The sequence below is a fragment of the Cetorhinus maximus genome, chromosome 18 (assembly GCF_964194155.1).
Source record: "Cetorhinus maximus chromosome 18, sCetMax3.hap1.1, whole genome shotgun sequence".
Lineage (NCBI taxonomy): Eukaryota > Metazoa > Chordata > Chondrichthyes > Lamniformes > Cetorhinidae > Cetorhinus > Cetorhinus maximus.
The window spans coordinates 1699475-1727005 of NC_135896.1; the positions used below are offsets into that span (position 1 = coordinate 1699475).

Below are 27531 nucleotides of genomic sequence, written 5' to 3' on the forward strand. Positions count from 1 at the left end.
TCTTTTCCATAGTGTGGGTGTCGCTAGCTGGGGCAGCATTTATTGCCCATCCCTAATTGCCCTTGAGGTGGTGGTGGTGAGCTGCCTTCTGGAACCGCTGCAGTCCATGTGGTGTAGGTACACCCACAGTGCTGTTAGGGAGGGAGTTCCCGGGATTTTGACCCAACGACAGTGAAGGAACGGCGATATATATCCAAGTCAGGATGGTGAGAGATTTGGAGCAGAACTTGCAGATGGCGGTGTTCCCATGTATCTGCTGCCCTTGTCCTTCAAGGTTGTAGAGGTCGCAAATTTGGAAGGCACTGTCGAAGGTGCCTTGGTGAGTTGCTGCAGTGCATATCTTGTAGATGGTACACACCGCTGCTACTGTGCACCGGAGGGAGTGAATGTTTAAGGTGGCGGCTGGGATTCCAAACAAATGGGCTGCTTTGTCCTGGATGGCGTCGAGCTTCTCGAGTGTTGTGGGAGCTGCACTCATCCAAGCAAGTGGAGAGTATTTCATCACACTCCTGACTTGCGCCTTGTAGATGGTTGACAGGCTTTGGGGAGTCAGGAGGTGAGTTACACTCTGCAGAATTCCCAGCCTTGCTCTTGCTGCCATAGTATTTATGGCTGGTCCAGTTCAGTTTTTGGTCAGCGGTAACCCCCATGATGTCAATAATGGGGATTCAGCAATGGTAATGCCATTGAATGTTAAGGGCAGATGGTTAGATTCTCTCTGGTTGGAAATGGTCATTGCTTGGCACTTAATTGGCAATTAACATTCACGCCACACATCAGCCCAAGCCTGAATATTGTCCAGCTGTTGCTGTGTATGGACACAGATTGCAATCATCAGCAAACATCCCCAATTCTGACCTTATGATAGAGGGAAGGTCATTGATGAAGCAGCTGAAGATGGTTGGGCCTAGGACACTGCCCTGAGGAACTCCTGCAGTGATGTCCCAGGACTGAGAAGATTGATTTCTCATAACCCAGCCATCTTCCTTTGTGCTAAGTATGACTCCAACTCGAAGAGAGTTTTCCCTCCGATTCCCATTGACTCCATTTTTGCTAGGGCTCCTTGATGCCATGAAAGCAAATAAGAGAAGCAAAGAGAGAGTATGAAAAGAGACTGGCAGCTTACATAAAAGGGAATCATTTTCTATAGGCAAATGAATATTACAAGGGTGATAAGAGGATGAGTATAGCCGATTAGGGACCAAAATGGGGATTTACACATGGAAGCAGGGGGGCATGCCTGAGGTATTAACTGAATACTTTGCATCTGTCTTTACCAAGGAAGATGCTGCATTATTCTTGGTGAAAGTGCAGATAGTTCAGACACTTGGAGGGTTTTAATTTAATAAGGAGGTATTAGATTGGTTATCTGCACTTGAAGTTGACAAGACACAAGAACTGGATGAGATGCATCCAAGGATACTGAAGGAAGTGAGCAGGGAAATTAAGGCAGCACTGGCCAAAATTTTGCAATCTTCCTTAAACTCGGGGATGGAGCCAGAGGACTGGAAAATTGCAAACATTACACCCTTGTTCAAAAAAAGTGTGTGCAGAAAGCCCAGCAACTACAGACCAGTTTAACCTTGGTGATGGGGAAACTTCTAGAAACAATAATTCAGGACAAAATACGGATTAATTAATGAAAGCCAGCATAGATTTGTTAAGGGAAAACCATGGTTAACTGATTCGTTTGAGTTTTTTTTGATGAGGTAACAGAGGGGGTTGATGAGAACAATGCTGTTGATGTGATGTACGTGGACTTCCAAAAGGCATTTGATTTGGTGCTGCACAACAGACTTGTGAGCAAAGTTACAGCTCATGGAATAGAAGGGACAGTGACAACATGGATATGAAATTGGCTGAGTGACAGGAAGCAAAATAATAGTTAATGGATGTTTTTGGGACTGGAGGGAGGTTTTTGGTGGAGTTCATCAAGGGTCAATGTTGGGACTCCTGCTCTTCCTGATATATATTAATGACCTAGACCTTGGTGTACAGGGCGCAATTTCGAAATTTGCAGATGATTCAAAATTTGGAAGGATCATGTCGAACTTCAAAAGGACATAAGCAGGTTAGTAAAATGGGTATACAAATGGCAGATGAAATTTAATGCAGACAATTGTGAAGTAATTCATTTTGGTAGGAAGAAAACAGAGACAAAATACAAAATAACGGACACAATTCGAAATTGGGTGCAGGAGCAGAGGAACCTGGGTATAGACATGCATAAATCATTGAACGTGGCAAGACAGATGTAGAGTGCTGTTAATAAAGCATGCAGCAGCCTAAACTTTATTAATGGGGACATAGAGTACAAAAGAAAGTTATGTTAAACTTGTATAAAACACCGGTTCAGCCTTAACTGGAGTACTGCATTCGGATGTGGGCACCACACTTTAGGAAGCATATGAAGGCATTAGAGAAGTTGCAGAAAAGACTCAAGAATGGTTCCAGGGATGAGGGACTTCAGTTATGAAGATAGATTGGAGAAGTTGGGGCTGTTATCCTTAAAGAGATAGAGGTATTCAAAATCATGAGGGGTCTGGACACAGCAGATGGGGAGAAACTGTTCCCATTGGTGGAAGGGTCAAGAACCAGAGGGCTCAGATTTAAGGTAATTGGCAAAAGAAGCAATGGCGACTTGAGGAAAAACTTTTTCACACAGCCAGTGGTTAGGATCTGGAATGCACTGAGAGTAGGGTGGAGGCAGGTTTAATTAAGGCACTCAAGAGGGAATTGGATTATTTTCTGAAAAGGAACAATGTGCAGGGTTACAGAGAGAAGGCATGGGAATGGCACTGGGTGAACCCAGAAAGCCAGCACCGCCATGATGGCCTCCTTCTGTGCTGTAACGATTTTGTGTGATTCAGTTCACACTATGAGTGTTATCACAACTTACAGAACAGCCTTACAGAACAGATCTCACAAACAGCAATAAGATAAATGAATGACTGGTTACTCTGTTTTGATGATGTTAGCTGAGGGAGAAATGTTGGCCAGGACCCTGGAGATCTCCAAAGACCCTTGTTCGAATTGTGCTTTAACATTCACCTGAACAGATGGATTGGAGTTCTTGGTTTCAGAACATAAGAAATAGGAAGCTGGAGTAGGCCATTGAGCCCCACGAGTCTGCCCTGGCATTCAGTAAGATCGTGGCCACTTTCCTGCCTGTCCCGCAATGTCAATATGGCAATCACCTTGTTCAAGACAATTGCTAGTTAAACAGGTGATGGGCATTGATTATCCCATCTAAATAGAATAAAAAAGATACAGCTGGAACACTTTGTGTGGAAGCTACTTGGAAGTCAGAGTTGTCTTGAAAATAAACCAGCTTGAACCAAAAAGACCAGCCTGGATCAATTCTTCCACCACAACCTCTTATTGTGAATAACACGCAAAACCCTTAACTCTCTTGTAGATCAAAAATCGGTCACCTCCAATACCATGAGCTCTTATCTTGCATGGTAGCCTTTATGTGGCACCTTATCGAATGTCTTCTACAAATCCAAATGCGCTATGTATTTTGGTTCCTCTTTATCCAATCTGTTTGTTACATCATCAAAGATGTTTAATAAATTTGTCCAACATGTTTTCCCTTTCACAAAATTAAGTTGACTTCGCTTGATTGTAATATCATTTTAGTTACATATACATTAGATATATATTTGAAAAATAAAAATTTACATGGAAAGAGCAGGGGACTGGGACTAATTCAATAACTCTTCCAAGGAGCTTGGACGGACTTGATTGGGCAAATGTGATCTATCATTGTGTGAAATAACAATCAGGGAGAGCTCATGGTTTTTCTAACTCTTAAGTGAGGACTTGTGGCAAAGACTCCAAAAACATAAACGCCTGTGGAAATTTATAGTCAAGACTCAGTACAAAGTAAATTTCATGCAGCAACTCAAACTTACCGAAGCAGTTGCCTTTGTGAGGCACAAACATTTTGGAAGCAGAGGCGATGTGAAGCTCAGCTGCAATGAGCGCCTTAATGATGAGGTCCTCAATCTGAGCCATCAAAGCTACACAGAGAAAGAAGAGACACAATGGAAACAGTCTCTTTCCAAAATCCACACAATGAACCACCTAGTTCCACCAAATATGGCTTTTGCAGCACTAGATAAAAACGCGATCTTAAGTGCAAGTTTTGCCTACTTCTAAAGGTGACAATGTGGAGCACTTTTGTCTTTTGTATCGCTGAAAAAAAAGCCATGCTGTCGAAGCTTTTCATCTTGCACTCATCAGGACAGTTCACAAGGATACCAATATTAAAGAGAACAACAATTTATACTGCATGAGAAGAGAGTGCTGATTGGTTGGCAAGTTGACTGATTGGTACACGCATTGCCATAGGGAATGCACCAGAGAATGGCCGTCCCCCAAGCTTTTGTTTAGTTGAAAAAGGTGCAATGCATAGACATGTTCCTTCAGCCTGCCTGCAAAGAACAGGGACCTGTGTTTGAATATATGTAGCTTTAACTTGCTTAAGTGAGACAATCTGCAAGCCCAAATGATAATCCTAAATTGCTTTGCTGTGTAGTTATTAGCACATCAGGATTGTTTAGCAATTGTCGTCCAATTCAAAATCACATCTAATGTTAGACACAATATTTTGAGTTTTGCAAACACGGGCTGGTTAAGTATGGTCAGTGCTCTCCCTTTTGTGAACAGCCAAAGGGATGTGCTGCTTGATACGATCTGCCAGTCACTGGAACTCAGTCTACACGCCTGGCATCACACCAGCATTGAAATTCATATACCACATTACTCATTTGAGTGATAGGCAGAACGTCTTTTTGGCTTGAAGCCAGTATCCTGTTATTGGAGAATGCCACTTGTGCTGCTACTGGATACTCCAAAAAAACCCAAATGAATTGCCCACCAGCACCACTGCCTGGAAGATTTTATTCTGGAGCTTTTTCGATTGCGCATAGAACTCAAGGGCACACTACGCAGCATCAGCCAAGTAGATCTGGTGTACACACAGGCACTCAACTCCAGTGTGGAGGACAAGTCAATGATTGGATCTTTCAGTCAGCTACTAACCTCAAGCCCATCAGACAGTCAGTACACAGGGGTTTAACCTGGCTTCCAAATTCAAAGCCTCCCCCATCTCTAATGGGTGGACAACCCCGTCCTAGGGCTGAAGGACAGGATGGGTGGATCTGGTAAAGGCTCAGATTCAGTCAGTCAAGCAGGAATGGACAGGGAAGGAGGGGGTGGGGAGGGAAGGACAGCCAAAGGATGGAGTTTTAGAAGCGCACCAATAGCAACAGACAATGTAACTGGGCTACACACCCCATAGGAGGCACTACTCACTGGCTGTGTCTGTTCCTTCTTGCTTCAGGTACCGTAGCATAGCGCTCATGCTCCATTTATTCCCGTAATCCTCCACTTCTGGGTCATCGCAGCTGGAAAAGAGAGGACAGCAACGTGGGACAATTATTGCAGCACACAGATTTGGGGACTATGTTCCCTGTTCAAACTGCAATTTCTCCAGAATCAGGTGGAAAATAGAACTTGCATTTCTATAGCACCCTTCACAACCACAAGGCATCTCAAAGCACCTTTACAGCCAATTAAGTACTTTATGAACTGTATTAACTCTTGTTACGTAGGGAAATGCAACAATCTGCACACAGTAAGGTCCCACTAACAGAAATGTAATAATTACTAGACCTTCTGCTTTAAGGTGTTGCTCGAGAGATAAATATTGGCCATTGCTCATCTTACTCTTCTTCAAATAGCGTCATCAGGACTTTTGCATACACCTGAGGGGCCAGGCAGAGCCTCAGTTTAATATCTCATCCAAGAGATGGCACTTCCAACAGTGTAGCGCTCCCTCAGTGTTGCACCACAAGTCAATCTGGATTGTGCGCATTTCTGGAGTGGGGCTTGACCACACGATTTTCTAACTCCTAGGTGAGATGCCACTCACTGAGCCAGGGCAGATAACTTAATTTCTCCACATTAAGAGTCAGGGATTGGGGAGTGTTGGGTTCACCGGGCACAGCTTTGTTGTTTCTGCAACACAATTTGTCTAAAACATCTTTCTCTTTGGGATTTTCCTTTTAATTTTCTCTTCTACATATAGATTCTGTTCCTTTTATAGAATCATCGATTAATGCAGCACCAGGGGAACCATTGGCTTATTGTGCCAGTCGTTTGAAAGAGCTATCTAATTAGTCCACTTCCCTGCTCCTTCCTGTAGCCCTGTAAACTTTTCCTTTACAAGTCAAGCATTTATAATAAAAGTCAAGCTGCCTGGTTTAAATTTCAAACAATGCTTGGCAGTTAACTGTCAGTCACTGACATCAATAGCTTCATGAATATAATGTTACTGGAAAATATTTTTCTTTTAAAGTAGAGGTTTAGTCTGTGGGTGTGTCTTTATTGGTTTAAAGCCAGCTAGTCTGGGTGCTATGATGTGTACTAGTTTTGCGATGTAAACAGAGAGGTAGAGTGCATTTGCATTTTTTGAATAGAGCATTCAAGAAGTGGAGTGAAAACTACCACCTGGCTAGCAGATGCCAAGCAATATGTTAATATTACTAATACAATTACGACTATGAAAGGGGTTTTATTCTTAAAAGGTGGAGTTCAAAGAGGCTGGTGATACAATGAGAATTTACATTCAATGGGCGGTGCTAGGTATAACTTCAGCAGTTTTGTGTGTAGAGCAGAGACAATGAGAGATCAAAAGCAACCGTAAGCCTCCAACTGTCTCCATAGGAACCAAAGTGAAAAGGACCTCATTTTAAATTCGTACAGTGAAAATGCTTTGTCTTGTGTCTGGTTAAGTCTAAGGGTTGCCGTTGCCTTAATGGAGATTATTTTGGGAATTTGTTAAAAGTTATGATCGTAGTAATTTGAAGCCATGTGTATATAGTTAACTTGTGTAAATTAATAAAATGTTTCATTTAGCTTAATATAAAACCTCTCAAGAACTGGTGGTATGATTCCTGAATTGAGAGTTGCATCTCAAACATAACTCTTAAAATTATAGGTTATGACAGTTGTTTAAAGTTTCTCTCAGGGATTTTTTTTTTTAAATAACTCAGCTTTACCGACTGCTTGGTCATAACAATTGGGGGCTCGTCCAGGATAAATTATATTTATAATTCCTTGATTGGTTTGAAATTGGTGAATCTTAAGCTTACGAGTATGAGAGGCACTTTGAATTCAGGAGTTGGTGAGGTATTTTAGAAGTGGTGAGACTGCAAAATGGCTTTGGCAATTGCTAAAACTTGTCTGGGAGTAGAAGAAATAACTCTGATTGGGTTGGAGAAAAAAACCAAAAGTAACTTAACAGAGTTGGCAGATAAGTTAAAATTGGGGTTACCTGCAGGAGCTAGGAAATCAGATAAAGTTAAAAGTATAGCACAACATCTACAGTTGGAAGTGAAACCTGATACTAGTGAGTCGCAGCTGGAGGTAGTGAGACTTCAGTTACAAATGAAAAAGCTTGAATTAGAAGCAAAGGACAGAGAAATGGCTTTTAAAAGGGAATGAGAAATTGCAAAGGTGAAGGAGGAGGAAAGAAAGAGAGAGAGAGAGAGAGAATTCCAACTGAAAATATTGGCAGTTAGAAAAGAGATGCCAGTAGGTGAGGAAGAATTTATCTCCAGAGTAGAACCCAGTGAGGATATGTTTAAGTTTGTACAAGCTGTTCCAAAGTTTGAGGAAAAAGATATTGAAGCATTCTTTATTTCATTTGAGAAGTTAACTAAACAGATGAAATGGCCACAGGAAAATTGGACCTTATTATTACAGTCTAAGTTGTTAGGTAAGACACTTGAGGTATATGCTTCGCTATCAGAAGAAATGTCGGTGAATTATGATGTGGTGAAAAAAACCATTTTGAGTGCATATCAGTTGGTTCCTGAAGCATACAGGCAGAAATTTGGGAATATGAGACAACAGCCTGGGCAAACTTATATTGAGTTTGAGAGAGTGAAACAAAGTAATTTTGACCGGTGGATACGGGCGTTAAAAATAGCAACAACCTATGCAGCTCTTAGGGAAGTCATTCTTTTGGAAGAATTTAAAGATTCAATCCTTTCAGTAGTGAGAACTCATGTGGAGAAACAGAAGGTTGATTCTGTACGATAAGCAGCAGAGATAGCTGATGATTATGAGTTCGTTCATAGGGCTAAACCTTTTCTTCGTCACCCTTTTAAATTGGAAAAGGATAAAAAGTGGGACGGTAAAAAGAAGGTAGGTAGTCAGAGAAGAGGAGTAGCTGGAAGTTCCCAGGAAGTTTTTTCTCAGAATAAAAAGGAAGGTGCTGAAGTTAGAAGTGACATTCAAAAGTTGAGGTGTTTTCATTGTAATAAAGTGGGGCACACAAAGTCAGTGTGTTGGAGATTGCAGGAAAAATCTGTTGGAATTATTGGGGTACAGAAAAGCTCTGGAAGTAAAAGTACTGTGGGTTCTGAGGTTCAGGCACAGGAAAAACCAGTGGTTTGTGTACAGGTGAAACAGGGAGAATCAGTGAAAGATAAAGAAGTGGGAATGTGTTAACAGTTTACTCAAGAGAATTCTGGGGAGCAGGTTGCAGAAAGGTTTAAAGACTTTGTATGTGAAGGAAAAGTCTTTCCATGTGTAGAGGGTGGAGTAGGTAAAGATGTTAAAATTTTAAGAGACACAGGGGCTAGTCAATCCTTAATGTTGTGGGATAGTGATATTTGTTCTTCAAGGGGCAACACGCAGGAGAAGGTAATAATAAGTGAGGTTCATGGAGATGCTAAATCTATTACATTGTGGAAGGTAAATTTAAAGAGCAAATCGAAGGCAAGTGAAGTAATAATTGGGAGTGGTGGAGAAATTGCCAATTTCAGGGGTTCAGTTTATTCTGGGTAATGATATAGCTGGATCGCAAATGTGGGTGATGCCTATGGTAGTTGATCAGCCTGTAGAAGGGTTTTCAACAGAGGTGTTACAGAAAGAACATTCTGGATTGTTTCTTGATTGTGTCATAATGAGATCAAAGGGCCATAGGGAAGAACAAGAAAGTTACAGAAAAATGATTTGCAATTAAAATAGTTCTATCAGAGAGCTTATTCAGAAACAGGAGCAAAATGTATTCCAGTATGTTATTATCTTCGGGAAGATATTTTGATGAGAAAATGGAGGTCGGATCCTGGCTCAGCAAGTGAAAGTCGGAGGGAGATGCATCAGATTGTTATCCCATTAGGGTAAAGAAATGAGATTCTGAGGATTGCTCATGAAATTCCAATGGGGGGACGTTTAGGAATTAGGAAAACACAGGGAAAGATACAGAGGTTTTTTTTTTGGCCAGGATTGCATAGGGTTGTAGCCAAATTCTGTAGAACCTGTTATACATGTCAAATAACAGGAAGACCACGAGCAGTAATTAAGCCTGCACCTGTAATCTCAATACCAGCGTTTGAAGAACCTTTTACCAGGGTCATGATTGTGTAGGACCCCTCCCTAAGGCTAAAAGTGGAAATCAGTATTTATTGACAATAATGGGTGTGTCTACCAGGTTTCCTGAAACGATATCTTTAAGAAATATTACAACTAAGAAGATTGTGGAGGAGTTAATTAAATTTTTTACAAGATATGGTTTACCTAAAGAAAAACAATCAGAGCAGGGGTCAAATTTCATGTCACAGCTGTTTAAGGGAATAATGAACAGTTTGGGGATAAAACAGTTTAAATCAACAGCTTATCATTCGGAGTCACAAGGAGCATTGGAAAGGCGGCATCAAACTTTAAAAACTATGTTAAGAGCATACTGTCATGATTATCCACAGGATTGGGATACAGGAATTCTATTTTTGTTATTTGCTATTAGAGACACTCCTAATGCATCGGCTGGTTTTAGCCCTTTTGAACTAGTTTTTGGTCATGAGGTAAGGGGACCACTGAAATTGATTCATCAGAAATTGGTGGGTCAAAATTCAGAAACTACTCGCCTGGGATTACACATCAAATTTCGAGGAAAGATTGAACAGAGCATGTGAGTTGGCTAGGGAACATTTAAAGATATCACAGCAAATGATGGAAGTGAAAGCAGATAAGAAGGCTAAAATCGCAGTTTTATTTCTGGAGAGAAAGTACTAGTTTTGTTATCAGTACTAGGTGATTCATTAAATGCAAGATTTAGTGGGCCTTACAGGATTGAAAAAAAATCGAGTGAAGTAAATAATTTAATAAATACTCCAGATAGAAGAAAGAAGCAGAGGGTGTGTCATGTAAATATGCTTAAAAAGTACTTTGACAGGGAAGGGGAACAAATAGGTCTTGGTGATGGTGGATGATGAGGAAGAGGTAGAAGTGCAGGGCTCAAATTGATTTTCCACTAATCACATTGGATAATGAGGGGGTGCTTGAAAATTTAAATGAAATATTGAGTTATCTTCCAAACAAGTGTCAAAGTGATTTGGAAAAGCTATTACAGTCACACAAACCTATTTGTGGAAATAAGTTGGGAAAGACACATTTAGCTTTACATGATGTATGTATAGGAATATCATCTTCAATAAGGAAACAACCTTATAGATTAAATCCGGCAAAGTTATCAGAAGTACAAAACGAAATTGATTTCATGCTTCAAAATTATATCGAGCCTAGTTGCAGTAACTGGAGTTCACCTATTGTACTGGTACCGAAACCGGATGGAACACAAAGACTGTGTGTGGATTATCGAAAGGTGAATGCGGTGACAAAAGCGGATTCATATCCCATACCACGGTTAGAAGATTGCCTTGAGAAAGTGGGACAATCAAAATTTATCACAAAGATTGACTTGCTAAAAGGATATTGGCAGGTACCGTTATTGGAGAGAGAGCAAAGGAGAAATCAGCTTTTGTAACGCCAAGCAGACTATACCACTTTAAAGTCATGTCATTTGGTATGAAGAATGCACCTGCGACATTTCAAAGATTGACAAACAAAGTAATTGCAGGTCTGAGCAATCGTGCTGTTTATATTGATGATCTAATCGTTTTCAGTCAGGCGTGGGAGGAGCATTCACAGCATCTGAAAGAATTAATTACTCAATTACAAGAAGCTAATTTGGTGACGAACTTGGCTAAAAGTGAATTTGCAAAAGCACAAGGTATGTATCTAGGCCATACTATTGGACATGGTAAGGTGGCTTTGAGATATGCGAAAGTCAAGGATATTGTGGATTTCCCAGTGCCTACAACAAAACGAGAAGTTGAGATTCCTGGGGATGAATGGATTTTACCAGAAATTTGTACCAAATTTTAGCCAAATAGTTGTTCCACTGACTGAACTATTAAAAAACAAGAAGTTTCAATGGACACTGGAGTGTCAGAAGTCATTCAATATTTTGAAAACTGTATGTACTACAACACCAGTGTTGGCAGTATCCAATTATGCTAAGCAATTCAAGTTGGCCGTTGGCGCAAGCGATTTAGGCATTGGGGCTGTACAAGATGCCGCCACTGGAATTGAAAAACCAATAGGGTGTTTTTGACGGAAGCTGAATGTACAACAGAGAAGATATTCAATGATCGAAAGAGAGACTTTGGGTCTGGTGTTAGCATTGCAGCATTTTGAAATTTATGTTGCAAACAATTCATCAGAAACAATTGTTTATACAGGCCATAATCCTTTGAAGTTTTTGGACAAATTTTGTGACAAAAGTGCAAGGCTTTTCAGATGGAGTCTATTATTACAATCATTTAATCTATGTATTATACATATTGCTGGAAGAGAAAATCTGTTTGCAGATGTGTTATCAAGAGTTTGAAGCTTAAAGGGAAATGGGGCATTTGAAAAAAAACCTGGACGCTGAACTGGAGTGATACCAAGGACTTGTGTATATACATATATTGTTAATACATGCATCTGATAACGTAACAGTGTAATAATTATAGGAGATAGTGTGAGATGGGTTATTAAAATGGAGCCATCTTTTAGAATTATGATGGTTCATATTTCAATAGGGAGGGGGACTGTCATGAAGCTATTAATGTATATAATATTATTGGAAATTATTTTTCTTTTAAAATAGAGGTTTAGTCTGTGTGTGTGTCTTAATTGGATTAAAGCCAGCTAGTCTGGGTGCTTTGATGTGTACTAGTTTTGAGATGTAAGAGAGGTAGAGTGCATTTGCATTTTTTGAATACAGCATTCGAGAAGTGGGGTGAAAACTACCACCTTTCTAGCAGATACCAAGCCATATGTTTATATTACTAATAAACTCGCTACTTTGAAAGGGGTTTTATTCTTAAAAGGTCAAGTTCAAAGAGGCTGGTGATACAGTGAGAATTTACATTCAATAGGCTATGCTGGGTATAACTCAGCAGTTTTGTGTGTGTAGAGCAGACGCAATGTAAGATCAAAAGCAGCTGGAAGCCTCCAACTGTCTCCACAGGAACCAAAGTGAAAAGAACCTCATTTGGGGAAGGTGGTGGCATAGTGGTATTGTCACTGGACTAGTAATCCAGAGGCCCAGGGTAATGCTCCAGGGATCTGGGTTCAAATCCCACCACGGCAGTTGGTGGACTTTGAATTCAATAAAAATCTGGAATTAAAAGTCAAATGATGACCATGAAACCATTGCCAATCGTCGTAAAAACACATCTGGTTCACTAATCCCTTTTAGGGAAGGAAATCTACCGTCCTTACCTAGTCTGGCCTACATGTGACTCCAGACCCACAGCAATGTGGTTGACTCTCAAATGCCTACTTAACAAGGGCAATTAGAGATGGGCAATAAATGCTGGTTTAGCCAGCGACGCCAACATCCCATGAACGAATTTTAAAAATGTTGAATTTGTAAGGAGAAAATGCTTTGTCCAGTGTCTAGTCAAGTCTACGGGTTGCTATTGCCTTAATGGAGATTAGTTTGGGAATTTAAAAGTCATGGTCGTAGTAACTTGTAACCATATGTATATAGTTAACTTGTGTAAATTAATAAAATGTTTCATTTAGCTTAATATAAAATCTCTCGAGGACTGGTGGTATGATTCCCGAATTTAGCATTGCATCTCAAACATAACCCTTAAAATTATAGGCTATGACAGTTGTTTAAAGTTACCCTCTGGGATTTTTTAAAACTAACTCAGCTTTACCACTGCATCGGTCATGACAGTCACCATTAACTGACGCATTCTCCGTGGCAACACGCCTACCAGAATCCACGTGCCAACCAATCAGCACTCTCTTCTCATACATTATAAAATTGTTGCTTCCCCTGACATTGGTATTCTTGCGATTGTCCTGATGAGTGCAAGGTGAAAAGCTTCGACAAAATGTCTTTTTTCAACAATACTCAAGTTCTGTACGACCAAGCGACTATTAGTTTCTTTGTTCTTTCACAGGGTATGGGTGTCACTGGCTCGGCCAGCATTTATTGCCCATGAGAATTTATCCAATTCCCTTTCGAAAATTCCTTTTGAATCTGCTCCTACCTTCCTGTTAGGTTGTGCATTCCACAACACAACAACTGACTGGGTATGAAAGATATTCTTATTTTTCCTCTAGGGCTTTTGCCAATTATCTTAAAACTGTGTCCTCTGGATACTGACCATTATGACAACGCAAAATATAAATATGTCTTTTTTTGTTAGGGCAGAATTTGGGCAAATCATTGGTTTAGGATATTTTGCTCTCAGATCTTAGGTTTAGAAGGTTGGATGAGTATTTAATAACATGGTAGATACAGCACCGTTAGATACAGAGTAAAGCTCCCTCTACACTGCCCCCATCAAACACTCCCAGGACAGGTACAGCACGGGGTTAGATACAGAGTAAAGCTCCCTCTATACTGTCCCCATCAAACACTCCCAGGACAGGTACAGCACGGGGTTAGATACAGAGTAAAGCTCCCTCTACACTGTCCCCATCAAACACTCCCAGGACAGTTACAGCACGGGGTTAGATACAGAGTAAAGCTCCCTTGCAATGCCCCATCAAACACTCCCAGGACAGGTACAGCACGGGGTTAGATACAGAGTAAAGCTCCCTCTACACTGTCCCCATCAAACACTCCCAGGACAGTTACAGCACGGGGTTAGATACAGAGTAAAGCTCCCTTGCAATGCCCCATCAAACACAGGTCAAGCACAGAGTCAGACATTACCTGACATAGTCACAGCTTTTCTTGTTGATACTGTAGTTGGTCAGATGCATGAACTGGTTCTTGATATTCCTTGTTGCACGGTCATACTTCACAGTCGCAAATCTTTTAAGAAGAAAGCAGTGATTAGAGTTATATTCCCAGGCTAGGAAACTGTCGGGAATGCATTTAACTCCCCTCCACCCAGTTCATGGCTCAAAGAGGGCAAAAGTGCAAAGGGCAAAATGAAGTTTTACCAACAAAACAAATCCATCCCAGCTGCTGGGGATAGTTCAGGAGAAAATTACACACCAATGTTTCCAGTTTCAATCATCCTTCCCAGCAGAATCAGCAGTGGGTTATAGTCTGAAACCTAATGGAGGCTTTAGCCAAAGCCAATTGTCAGACTCAAACTGCTGCACTAACTGCAAACTGCTAACACAGCACAGGATGGGACCTTGGCCTGTACCGCTCGCTACCAAAAAGAAAGACACGACGCCTTAACTCCCAATGTCATTTGTTACAGACAGGAGAGAGGCAAACTGAACACCTTTATCCTCTCACCATCCATCCATAAGCAGAAGTTTTCAAAAGCTTTAAAGATAGGAGGGTTTCCCCAAGCCCTCAGTCCAATTTTTAAAGTTTTCTTTTTATTCGTTCATGGGATGGGGGCATCGCTGGCTGGGCCAGCATTTATTGCCCTTCCCTAACTGCCCTTGAAAGCTGAGTGGCTTGTTAGGCCATTTCAGAGGGCATTTAAGGGTCAACCACATTTCTGTGGGTCTGGGGTCACATGTAGGCCAGACCAGGTAAGGACGGCAGATTTAATTCCCTAAAAGGGCATTAGTGAACCAGATGGGTTTTTACAACAATCAGCAATGGTTTCATCGTCATCATTAGGCTTTTAATTCCAGATTTTTTTTTGATTGAATTCAAATTTCAATATCTGCCGTGGGGGGATTCGAACCCAGGTCCCCAGAGCATTACCCTGGGTCTCTGAAATACTAGTCCAGTGACAATGTCACTACACCACTGCAGCAAACTCTCTTTATGATTAAATCAGAAGGTCAGTTCATTGAACTACACTCACACACACAAATATAGAGTAAGGGGGATAGAAAACAGGGGGTTTTACAACTATGGATAATTTAACAGTAAAAGAACCACAGAAATGGATATCAGTTCATGTGATTTCTATAGTCCAGAAAGTCAAAATCCAGAGGAGGGTTTGTCCATGGAGGAGTTCCAGTGGGTTCCTGGCTGAAGACACCAGCGCAGAATTCCTTTAAAGTGAATGGCGATGCAGCGAGATGAGGTTGCTGTACATAGGCTTGGTCTGCTTGGCAGGCAATGGTCAGAGGTTTCTAGATAAACAGGCTTTGAGGAGGGCTTGTTGCAGGCAGCTTGGTAAACCTGAAGTTCCGCTGCCAGATGTTTGCAGGTTGGAGATAGAAGCAGAGCAGTCTGCTCATTTGAGTTCTCAACTGTTTATGGAGATTTCAAAATGGTCACTCGAGTCATGTGGCCTCTTTCCTCCACAAAAGTTCATAAAGGGATGTTTATCTGGTGTCTGGATCTGTTTTTTGTTTGGTGGCTTATAATGTCCCAGCCATTAGCCTCTGAAAGAGTCAATATCCATATTCATGGCCCTGTTCCAGGTAGCTTTCACCTTGGTAGACCCTCGGATTCTGCTAGAGGGGTAAGCTTATAAAGATGCAAATGGCATCCATTTCTTTTAATAATTCCTTTTCGAAATAGACCTCAACAATCCCAGGTATGAGATTCCATGAGCAACATGTCAGGGCATGTCTCCAGTGCAATCCATATAACGCCTCAGTGGTCACCTTCCAATTCCAGACATCAGGTGATTTATGGCGGCCATCTTTTGGCTCAACAGAGTTCATTTTTAAATAAGCAAAAATGAATAAAGTTTTATTTACATATGATTTCTTTCATGTCTTAGGGGAATGTCACATTATCTGTAAAACATGGAATCAGCTTTCATATGTATCTTGATGATGCCCAACTTTACTTCTTTACCACCAACTCTTTTTCCAAAACCTGCTGTCCTGCCTTTCCAACATCAGTGCATGGACCAGCCAAAACTTCGTGGAGCTCAATAATGGTTAGTCTATTTAACCCAAATCAGAAAGCTATCAAAGATGGAGGAGAATGGGCACGTATTCTCTGGAATTTAAAAAGTATAAAATTATTAAAAGGCTTGTAAGGCTAGATGTTGGGAAGCTGTTTTTCATTGGCTGGAGAGCCTAGGGCATGGAGTCAGAGTCTCAGGATAAGGGCTGATATGAAGGGAAATTTCTTCACTCAGAGGGTTGTGAACTTTTGGAATTCTCTAATCCAAAGGATGCTCACTGACAGCAATAGATTTTTAAGCACAAAAGCAATCGATTGATGTGGGGATAGTGTGGGAAAATACAGCTAATGTAGAAGTTCAGTCCTGATTGTACTGAGTGCCACAGCAGGTTTGAGGGGCCAGGTGGTCTACTGCTATTTCTTCTGTTTTTAAAGCTCAGAAAACACAAGGTGCACACTGAGCAGATCCAGAGGAAATGGAGAACAGGGGGGAAAAACTACAAGAGGCAATACGCAGACTTGTCAAATTGCCCGAGAGCAGACAGCTCTGGGAGATGCTAACTGCACAGCACACTCAACATTTCTCATTGCAGGTAGCAGCCCCCAGTTCCCTGGCCTAGACAGTGCTGATAGTCTACACAGCGCCACTTCAGGCAGTGCTATGGCAATTTTCCCCCTCAGAAATCCAGGGTGGACACAGAACAGATACAGGAGAACAGAAAAGCAGGGTGGACACAGAGCGGATACAGGGGAACAGAAATCCAGGGTTGACACAGAGCAGATACAGGGGAACAGAAATCCAGGGTGGACACAGAACAGATACAGGAGAACAGAAAAGCAGGGTGGACACAGAGCAGATACAGGGGAACAGAAATCCAGGGTGGACACAGAGCGAATACAGGGGAACAGAAATCCAGGGTTGACACAGAGCAGATACAGGGGAACAGAAATCCAGGGTTGACACAGAGCAGATACAGGGGAACAGAAATCCAGGGTTGACACAGAGCAGATACAGGGGAACAGAAATCCAGGGTTGACACAGAGCAGATACAGGGGAACAGAAATCCAGGGTTGACACAGAGCAGATACAGGGGAACAGGAATCCAGGGTTGACACAGAGCAGATACAGGGGAACAGAAATCCAGGGTGGACACAGAGCAGATACAGGAGAACAGAGGAGAGTAATCCAGGTACACATGGAGTGGGGTAGGGCAGAGAACTGAATGGCAATACAAGATCCTTGGTCAACAACAGGAATCAGTACAAAGCCCCTGTCTAGCCAAGATGAGATCAAGAGTTTACTTTGCTTGTTAAAGTAGTGAGTACCTGCAGTTATGCCATGTTTCTCACACTACCCTGGCATTCCAGACAGGGTATTTGAATCTGCCCCACCAGGTAAATTAAACAGATATTTGCTCAGTCAGAACCTGTGAGCCTGAGCAGAGCTGCCACCTAGTGGTGAGCAAGTTAATCTTTACTATTTATGTGGCTTTGGTTTTTGTTCCTGAGCAAAAGGCAGCAATAGAGTGGCCCCTCTCAGCCTATCCCAAACTTTGCACAGTCACTGTACCCCCTCAGTGCTGAAAACTATTCGTTTTTCACAAAGCCTCAGAATTAAATATTTCATTCCATCAAAGGTGTGGCTTGACCTTAACAGGAGACAATTAGTAGCTTTTAAATAGAAACAGGAAAGGGGTCAGTGGGGCCTGGGAGACCTGGTAGAGGACAACAAGGGATCAGATAACGATAAGACGCCGTTAAACACCTTGTCGTTAAGAATCAGACTTGTATTTATAAGGAAATTAAAGGATATGGGGATAGTGCAGAAAAGGTGGAGTTTAGGCAGAAGATCAGCTATGACCTTTACTGAAAGGCAGGGCAGCTCAAGGAGCCATTATGGCCAATTCCTACCGCTATTCCTTACATAAACAGCACGATAAGCACACTAAATATGAGTATCATCCTGGCTCTGTCAGTAGCACCTTGAGCCAGAAAGTCATGGGTCCCAGCTCCACTTCAAGGCTTGGACGTTTAGTCCAGACCAACACCCCAGCACAGCATAACATCACTGTGCCAATGCTGCAAGGCGATCAGGCGTGGGCTGCAGAGCACTGTGGGGGTGCCCTAAGGTCATACAACGCAGTATAGAAATGCAAGTCCCTTCTTTTAATCAATTACTTTTGAAGTTTGGTGACTGTTATGTTGCCAAACATGGTGGCACTTTGGAGACAGCAGGATCCCAAACACAGCAATGCACAAGGTGAACAGTTTGTCTGTTTTCTGATTTTGTTGAGTGAGGGAGAATGTTCAGCTGGGGCACCAGAGCTCTTGTGAATGCACTGCTGAATCACTTAAAATGCATTAATTGCTTTTAACATAATCAAATAATAAAAAGGTCACTATCATTGTCTTCACAAGCATTGCAGTCTGTGCGTATGAAGCAGGGAGGGAGTTTCCAAGGGATTCACTGTAACAACATTCATGGAAACTATTACATCAATTAGGGTCCTCAGCAGATAACGTGTGGATAGTGGCTGAGGTTTCCTATAAACAGGAGTGTGTGCTGACACAATGAAAACACACACACAGACAGACAGACACAGACAGACAGACACAGACAGACAGACACAGACAGACAGACAGACAGACAGACACAGACACAGACAGACTCACACAGTCACACTCACACACACAGACACACTCACACACACAGACACACTCACACACACAGACACACTCACACACACAGACACACTCACACACAGACACACTCACACACACAGACACACACACACACACACAGACACACACACACACACACACACACAGACACACTCACACACACAGACACACTCACACACAGACACACTCACACACAGACACACTCACACACAGACACACTCACACAGACACACACACACAGACACACACACACAGACACACACACACACAGACACACACACACACACAGACACACACACACACACAGACACACACACACACACACAGACACACTCACACACACAGACACACTCACACACACAGACACACTCACACACACAGACACACAGACACAGACACACTCACACACAGACACACACACACAGACACACTCACACACAGACACAGACACACTCACACACAGACACAGACACACTCACACACAGACACAGACACACTCACACAGACACACACACACAGACACACACACACAGACACACACACACAGACACACACACACACAGACACACACACACACAGACACACACACACACAGACACACACACACACACAGACACACACACACAGACACACACACACAGACACACTCACACAGACACACACACACACACAGACACACTCACACACAGACACACTCACACACAGACACACTCACACACAGACACACTCACACACAGACACACTCACACACAGACACACACACACAGACACACACACACACAGACACACACACACAGACACACACACACAGACACACTCACACACAGACACACTCACACACAGACACACACAGACACACTCACACAGACACACTCACACAGACACACACCTCGAGTCTTCAAACATCAGCAGTCTTGTAAACTGCTGTCAGTAGACAAGGTTCAAAACCCTGGGCGAAATGTTATTCCAGACTGTTCCACCACTCTCTGTGCAAGGGATAAAAACACATTCTACTCAGGCAATCACGTGCTCAGAAAACTGCTCGAAAACAAAAATTAAAGACAAAAAGGAATGGGCACAAAAAATTCCATTTGGAGCAAAACATGGGTCAAAAGTTGAGTGTCGTCGCCATCAAGTGGCCCAATTGTGAACGGCATGTAACAGCATTATTAACCAAGGGAAGTGAGGTGGAGTCTGAGCAGCAGGGAAAGGGGAACAGTAAGTGGTAAGGAGAGATGAACAATAATTAAACAGAGTTCCTTTTTAACAAAATGAGGGGGTTGCAGAGGCCGGGCATGGTGGCTTATAGGGCGGGTAATGGTGGAACAGAGCATGGAGAGTCATACAATCTGCGTATAACCTTAAAATGTAGTTAGTCTATTCAGGGGTGGAATCAAGAGGCATTTTTTCTCAAAGGGTTGTGGATTTCTGGAAGTCTCTCCCTGCTATAAACTCTGTTCCCTAGCAACCAACTTCATCCCTCTTCCAGGCAACTGTCTGAGACAGAACAAAACTGTGTTACACTAAGACTATCTGTTTCCATCTCTGTTCTACTACCCCAACTTATACGCTGTTGAAACCCTCACTCACGTATTTGTTTCCTCTAGACATGATTTTTCTAATGCATCCCTGGTTTGCCTCCCACATTCTACGCTCCGTAAACTTTGGCCACAGAGTTTTGGATGACCTCGTGTCCTAACATGCACCATGTCTTGTTCAACCATCACCTTGTGCTCGTGAGCCTACAATGGTTCCTGGTCAAGTTAAGCCTCGATTTTAAAATTCTCATTCTTTTTTTCAAGCCCCTCCACAGCCTCACTTCTCCCCATCTCCGTAATCTCATCCAGCTCACTAACATCCGAGGTATCTACCTTCCTCTAATTCTGGCCATTCGAGCATGCCCGATTATAAATCGCTTGGCCATTGGTGGCTGTGCCCTCAGCTGCTTTGGCCCTAAGCTCTGGAATTCACTCTCTAATCCTCTCCACATCTCTTTATTCCTTTTAGACACTCTTGAAAACCTAAATATGTGATCAAGCTTTTAGCCATCTGCCCTGGCATCTCTTATGTGGCTTAATGTCAAATTTTGCTTTATACTGCACAAGGGAAGTACCTTGGGATGTTTTAATATACTAAAGGTGTTATTAAATACGAGTTTTGTTGAGGCTGGGGGTCAATTGAAAATTTCTAAACCAAGGCTGATAGATTTTTTGTTGGGCAATGGTATCAAGCAATATCGAGCGAAGTCAGATAAATGGCATTAAAATATAGATCAGCCATGATCTAACTGAATGGTAGAGAAGGTTCAAGGAGCTGACTGGTCTCCTCTTAGTCCTGCGCAACAGGCTTGAGGGCACTTAACGGCTTCCGCCTGTTTCTATGCTCTCAAGCTGGGGTCCACAGGCAGACGGGTTCCACTGAGAGTTCCAGGGGACAACAAAGTTAGCACATTCTGACCATTATTGAAGTGACTTCCAATCACTCCCATGAGTGCTGCCTCACTTGCAACCATCACCACTCTCGCAGGATGCGCACAAATGCAGCTAAAGGCTGAATTGATCCTCATCCAATCATCATAGGACATCCCATCAATGAACCAATCCAAGGAATACTTTTTGGTGGATGTGCAGCCAGTGTGAACATAGCCCCAAACTCTTAGCTACAAGCACAAGGATCAGCAAAAAAAAACTTGGCTGCAGCAACTGATAGGAAAATATCTGCCTTCATTATAGAGCATCTAAACACTACCCAGCCCTGGTCTTTTGACCTGTATGGAGTTATACAGCATGCTGTGAGTTTAAATTGATGTCTTGCATCTGGGGATTTTACTGTGAAATAAAACCAGCTGTTGCTGGTCCTCTGTAAAGGGTAGAGTGGTTAATCTTCAATGGAAGGCTCTTGGCCAGAACTTCACAGCACTTGCTAGTATTAGGTGAGTTATATAGAATTTGGATTCATGGAGCTAAGCAATGGATGGCCACAGTGTTTTATTTGCTTACAAATTTTATCTGACGAAACAAATACACCTGCAAAACTGAAGCGACACCTCAAGGCACTGGGAACGTAAAGAAAAATCAACAGACTTCTTTGAACAAAAAGGCAACCAAAACAGCTGTCAGAAAACTCAAAGAACAATAATACTGGTTCAAGAGAAAGCCATGAAAACCTCATTAATAACATTCCCAATTGCTAAAGGAAAGAAAGCATGTGTTGTCAGAGAGGAGCTGATTCTTCCAGCTGTTGTAGAAATATGCAAAGTGGTGGTGAGTGAAATCACAGCACAAAAGTTGAAGACCATGCCACTTTTTACAGACACAGTAAATAAAAGTGAGGAACTTTCAAGAGCTACGAAATGCCAATCGACAAAGGCTTGGTGAATAGTTTGCAATTCAGCTCGATGATATTACAGATGTTGCAGTGCAGTGTAGTTATCAGTTTATATTCATTATGTCTGCCCGGGGGAAAGATTTTCCTTTTTTAATCACCAGAATGGATGAGGAAACATTCAAGTTACTGGATAATTTCACGGAATCACTTAAGTGGCAGAGCTGTGGTGCTGTTTGCACAGACAGTGCTACCAGGGTAACAAGCGGTAGGATAAAAGCAAAATACTGCGGATGCTGGAAATCTGAAACAAAAACAGAAAATGCTGGAAAAACTCAGCAGGTCTAACAGGGTCTGCGGAGAGAAAAACAGTTAATGTTTCAAGTCCGTATGACTCTTCTTCAGAGCTCTAAAGTGAAGAAGAATGCTCTGAAGAGTCATACGGACTCCAAACATTAACTCTGTCTTTCTCTCCACAGATGCTGTCAGGCTTGCTGAGTTTTTCCAGCATCTTCTGTTTTTCTAACAAGCAGTAGGACTTGTTGTTGCAAGAATAAGAGCCATAAACCCATAGGCAATGGTGGCACATCGTATGTTGCTTCCCCAAGTCATTGCTTCAAAGAGAATAAACCTAAATTGCATTGTGCTAAATACAGCTGTGAATGTTGTGGAGTCCAGACCCACAAATTCACATCTGTTTACAAGGCTGTGTTCATAAATGGGTGCAGGGCGTGAAAAATTATTGTTTCACACTGAAGTACACTGGTTATCTCCCAGTAGAGGCCCAGAAAGCATTTGAGAGTTTCATAAAGAGCTGCTGGCTTTACTTTTTGCGTACAATCTGACATTAGTTGAAAACAGCTCTGGTCAATTATGAAGATTAAAACTTACATGTTAACCTGTTAAATATGTTGAATCTATCAATACAAGCTGGTAGCATGCCCCTGCTCAAGGCGAGTGACCAGACTGCAACATTTCGGATGAAAACTGAGATTTGGAAAATTAGGCTGAACAATGGAGTTTCAGATGTGTTCCAGCTACTGACTGAGTTTTGCATGCAAAACAATGGCAGCTGAATGTGTGAAAGGGTCACTGCACATCTCGCAACATTGGCAGGATACTTCAGTGTTTATTTTGAAAATATAAACATGGATGTGTAGATTGGGTTTGGGGTCCATTTTCAACATTCGCTAGGCATCTTGTTGTCTAAGTGTGGCTAGTGGAAATATCCTGTGACCACTCGCTGTGAATCAAGTTTGAGGAACAAACATCTTCCCAGTTTTAGCCACCTGTTATTTGAATAACCAGAATTGATAAAGGAAGCAATGAAATGCTGCTACCTTTCCCAACAACAAACATCATTTTCTGCTTTGGCAGCAATGAAGAAAAATGACACACCCCATTTGGAATGAAAAATGATTTATGAGCATCATTGTTAAACATCACACCAGACTCTGCAGTGAGAAGCAGGCACACTAATATCTGTAAATAAATACATGTTTTGTTAAAAGCATTAATAAAACTTAATAAAAATTACAAGCAATACTTCCATATTTCTAGGTACCATATAATATTATAATTTAGATGTGGGCTCTGCGGTCACTAATCCATTTGAAAAAGGGTCTTTTAACTAAAAATGTTTGAAACCCACTGTACCACATGACAGGCTCGAGGAGTCAAACGGCCTCCTCCTGTTCCTAACAACAGATTTGACGGGCTGAATGGCCTTACTCCTGTCTGGGGCAAGGCTGCAGGGTGTGGAGGGGTGGTGTGGAGGGGTGGTGTGGAGGGGTGGTGTGGAGGGGTGGTGTGGAGGGGTGATGTGGAGGGGTGGTGTGGAGGGGTGGTGTGGAGGGGTGGTGTGGAGGGGTGGTGTGGAGGGGTGGTGTGGCGGGGTGGTGTGGCGGGGTGGTGTGGCGGGGTGGTGTGGCGGGGTGGTGTGGAGGGGTGGTGTGGAGGGGTGGTGTGGCGGGGTGGTGTGGCGGGGTGGTGTGGCGGGGTGGTGTGGCGGGGTGGTGTGGCGGGGTGGTGTGGCGGGGTGGTGTGGCGGGGTGGTGTGGAGGGGTGGTGTGGCGGGGTGGTGTGGCGGGGTGGTGTGGCGGGGTGGTGTGGCGGGGTGGTGTGGCGGGGTGGTGTGGCGGGGTGGTGTGGAGGGGTGGTGTGGAGGGGTGGTGTGGCGGGGTGGTGTGGCGGGGTGGTGTGGCGGGGTGGTGTGGCGGGGTGGTGTGGCGGGCTGGTGTGGAGGGCTGGTGTGGAGGGCTGGTGTGGAGGGCTGGTGTGGAGGGCTGGTGTGGAGGGCTGGTGTGGAGGGCTGGTGTGGAGGGCTGGTGTGGAGGGCTGGTGTGGAGGGCTGGTGTGGAGGGCTGGTGTGGAGGGCTGGTGTGGAGGGGTGGTGTGGAGGGCTGGTGTGGAGGGGTGGTGTGGAGGGGTGGTGTGGAGGGGTGGTGTGGAGGGGTGGTGTGGTAGGGGTGGAGAATGAGGATGAGGTAAACTCCTGGTACCCAAAGTAACATTACACTTGATTTTACTGCTCCCACTGTACATTGTTTCTTTAATTGAACTAACTTTCCTCCATCAGTTCACTATCTGTCTTCCGTATACCTCCAAAAGCACCTGCATTAAAGGTGCTAAATGAATGCAATTGTTGCTACTTGTTGAGAAAACATTGACAGATAATACCGATGACATGCCAGCGCTGTATAAGTAGTGTAAAAATGAGAGGTTTCCTACCTTGTCAGTCCTTCTTCATAGAGATAAACCACCAAAGGATCGTAGGACGTCACCAGGACGTATAAGCGCACATCAAACTTGAAGTCTGCAAATGGTGAAAATAAAGTAAGTAACTCCACACTGAGATACATTGTCCTTTAACTCAGAATACAGTTGACTCAGCTTTCTCTTACTGGCCGACTGGTTCAGGCGGCAACACACTTGCCTCCGAGACAGAAGGTAGTAGGTTCAACACGCAAGGCACATGATGAAACTCCAGGGCAGTCGTGTGAGAATCAAGGCCCAGTCTACTGGCTCATATGGACATTTAAGATCCCTCAGCACTATTGGAAGATAGGTTCACCTGGTGCCCTGACCAACAATCATCCCTCAACTAAGATAACCTGTGACAAAGGTCCTCCATCTTCTTTGCTGTGTTTGCTGACATAACACCAGTTGATGTACTTGGAATGCAATTCATTGCCTGTGAAGATTTGGAGTGAAGATTTCCTCTATGCATTCACATGAAGCAACATCAAAAACATATTTACAATTTGATTACACACATCATATCCCCCATCATTATCCTATATTCCTCAGGAGCAGATTTGGAAAATCAGTCTTATGATTTAACATGGGATATTTTACATCATGCCTCAAATGAGGGATTCTGCTCATCATGTTCCATATATAGAACAAGTACAACAAACGAGAAATGACCATTCCACCCATCATATCCCCTTCTACAGGCCCTATAGAATATAACTAAGGGGGATAGGAATGCTGAGATCAAAGGTTTTCGCAATCATGAAAAGAGAGTGAAGAAGAAAAGTATTTGAATAACATGAGGGTCAATCATTTAAAATTCGCATTAAGAGTGTGTGAGGCGAGGGGTTTGGAGAAATTTCTTGGGGCAGAGGATTGTAGGTGCAGGGAATACTTCACCACATGGACTGGTAGAGGCAGAGACCATTGCTCCATTAATGGAAAATTGAATATTTGATGCAAAGGGCATCAGGAGGGCACAAACAGTGGAGTTAGTTCTGCATTGGCTTAGCAAAGAGCTGACAGAGACAAACCGGGCCAAATGGCTTCCTTCTGATATAAGCAGAAAAACTTGTCTGAATAAAACATCTTCAGAGAAGATGTGAAAAAAAATTTTTTTTAAATGGCGGTCAAGTCAAGGAAGGAGATACAGGGAGAGATAACAAAACTTGCTCAAGAAGGTGGCTTCCAAGGATGGTCTTCAAGTAAGAGAGAGATATTGGAGAGGAGAAGTTTAAGGAGGAAATTCTACAGAACGAGATCTAAGTATCTGAAGGTGGACTTAAAGGAGGAGGGGGAAAAATGCATGAGGGTGAAATCAGAGGAACGGATAGTTTGGAAGGCAGTTGTAGGGCTGGAGAAGTTTACAGAGAGAAGGGTGGTGAGCCCACGCAGAGGTCAAGAGGTGTAGCAGAGAGGTAGAATTAGATGTTATCAACATACAAATGAAAACTGACCGCAAATCTGTTGGTGATGTTAAGAAACAGCCTGCTTATGTGGAAGATGAAGGCATCAAGGATGAATCAAATTCAGGGCAACAATGAATGGACAATAAAAGATGGCCTTGCCAACAATGCCCACATCCCAAAAATGAATAGAGAAAAAAAGGATGCAATGCATGGTGCAGCAACATGAATGGAGAGTTTAGTGGAGAGTATTAGCTCTTTTCAAACCAGTAGCTTGTTACAATTGGCCTAGGCTACAGAGGGAAATTTATCAAAAGATGATAGTAAATGCCCCATTCACGCTGTTATGCCATATACTTTTCCCTGAATGTCTTGCTCCTAATCATAGGTGGAAAGAACATTAAAATCTGTTAACTGAGGAAATTGCTGGGCGCTGATCATACAGCCATCAGAGCTGATGGGTCTAACAGTCCTGCTCCCTCAGTGTCCATGCAAGCCTATAGCCATGGAAAAATACAGTGGGTTACGAAGAAAGCACTTAATTGTGTATTTGCAATTTAAGAAGAACAAGACAGGGTGACCAAATAAAGCCAAAAAAGTGAAGTACAGGCTACTGAAAAGGATAACTTACCATCAATTAGCAGCGGAGAGCGGATGTAACGTGAAACTAGGATACTCTCATCTGTTGCAATCTGGCTGGGCTAAAACATTGGAAAGAAAAATAAGAAACAAGGTTTGAGTGCAGTACAATGAACTGGTACCGAATGGTTAGGGAAGTACACTTCAGTAGACAATCATTTAATATTTGTTGGCCAGTCTCAGTCCTGGGAGAAGCATTTAGGTCACTGGAGTTACAGCATTCTGGTTAGACATATCAGGAGTGCTGTGTCCAGCTATGGTCACTGGGACGCAAGGCCCGGAGGCTGATCACAAAAAAGGTACAAGGCTGATCCCCAGTGTCAGAGGGACGGGGTTATGAGGAAAGACTGAAGAAACTTGGTGATTAAGCTTTAAGAGAATGTGACTGAGGCGTAAGCTTACCGAGGTACAGGAAAGGGAGATCCAGAGCACAACCGCCAGCCATGGTTCAGGCTGCGCCCTCTCACCTGCCCAGGTCGACATTTATCCCTCAATTTTCATCAAAACAGATCATCTGATCATTATCACATTGCTGTTTGTGGGAGCTTGCTGTGCACATATTGACTGCCA

The 27531-nt window shown here is 42.8% G+C and overlaps 1 protein-coding gene across 1 annotated transcript in view; it reads right to left on the minus strand.

The window, feature by feature from the left end:
• The window catches only part of ttll5 (tubulin tyrosine ligase-like family, member 5), a 375463-nt gene that overhangs the window by 301443 nt on the left and 46489 nt on the right, over nt 1-27531 (minus strand). The window contains exons 9-13 of the mRNA XM_078561984.1: nt 26954-27023; nt 24893-24977; nt 14087-14188; nt 5323-5414; nt 3918-4025 (exon numbers count right to left, since the gene is read on the minus strand). Of these exons, the coding sequence (XP_078418110.1) occupies nt 3918-4025; nt 5323-5414; nt 14087-14188; nt 24893-24977; nt 26954-27023 (457 nt within the window). The remainder of the gene's footprint in view (nt 1-3917; nt 4026-5322; nt 5415-14086; nt 14189-24892; nt 24978-26953; nt 27024-27531) is intronic.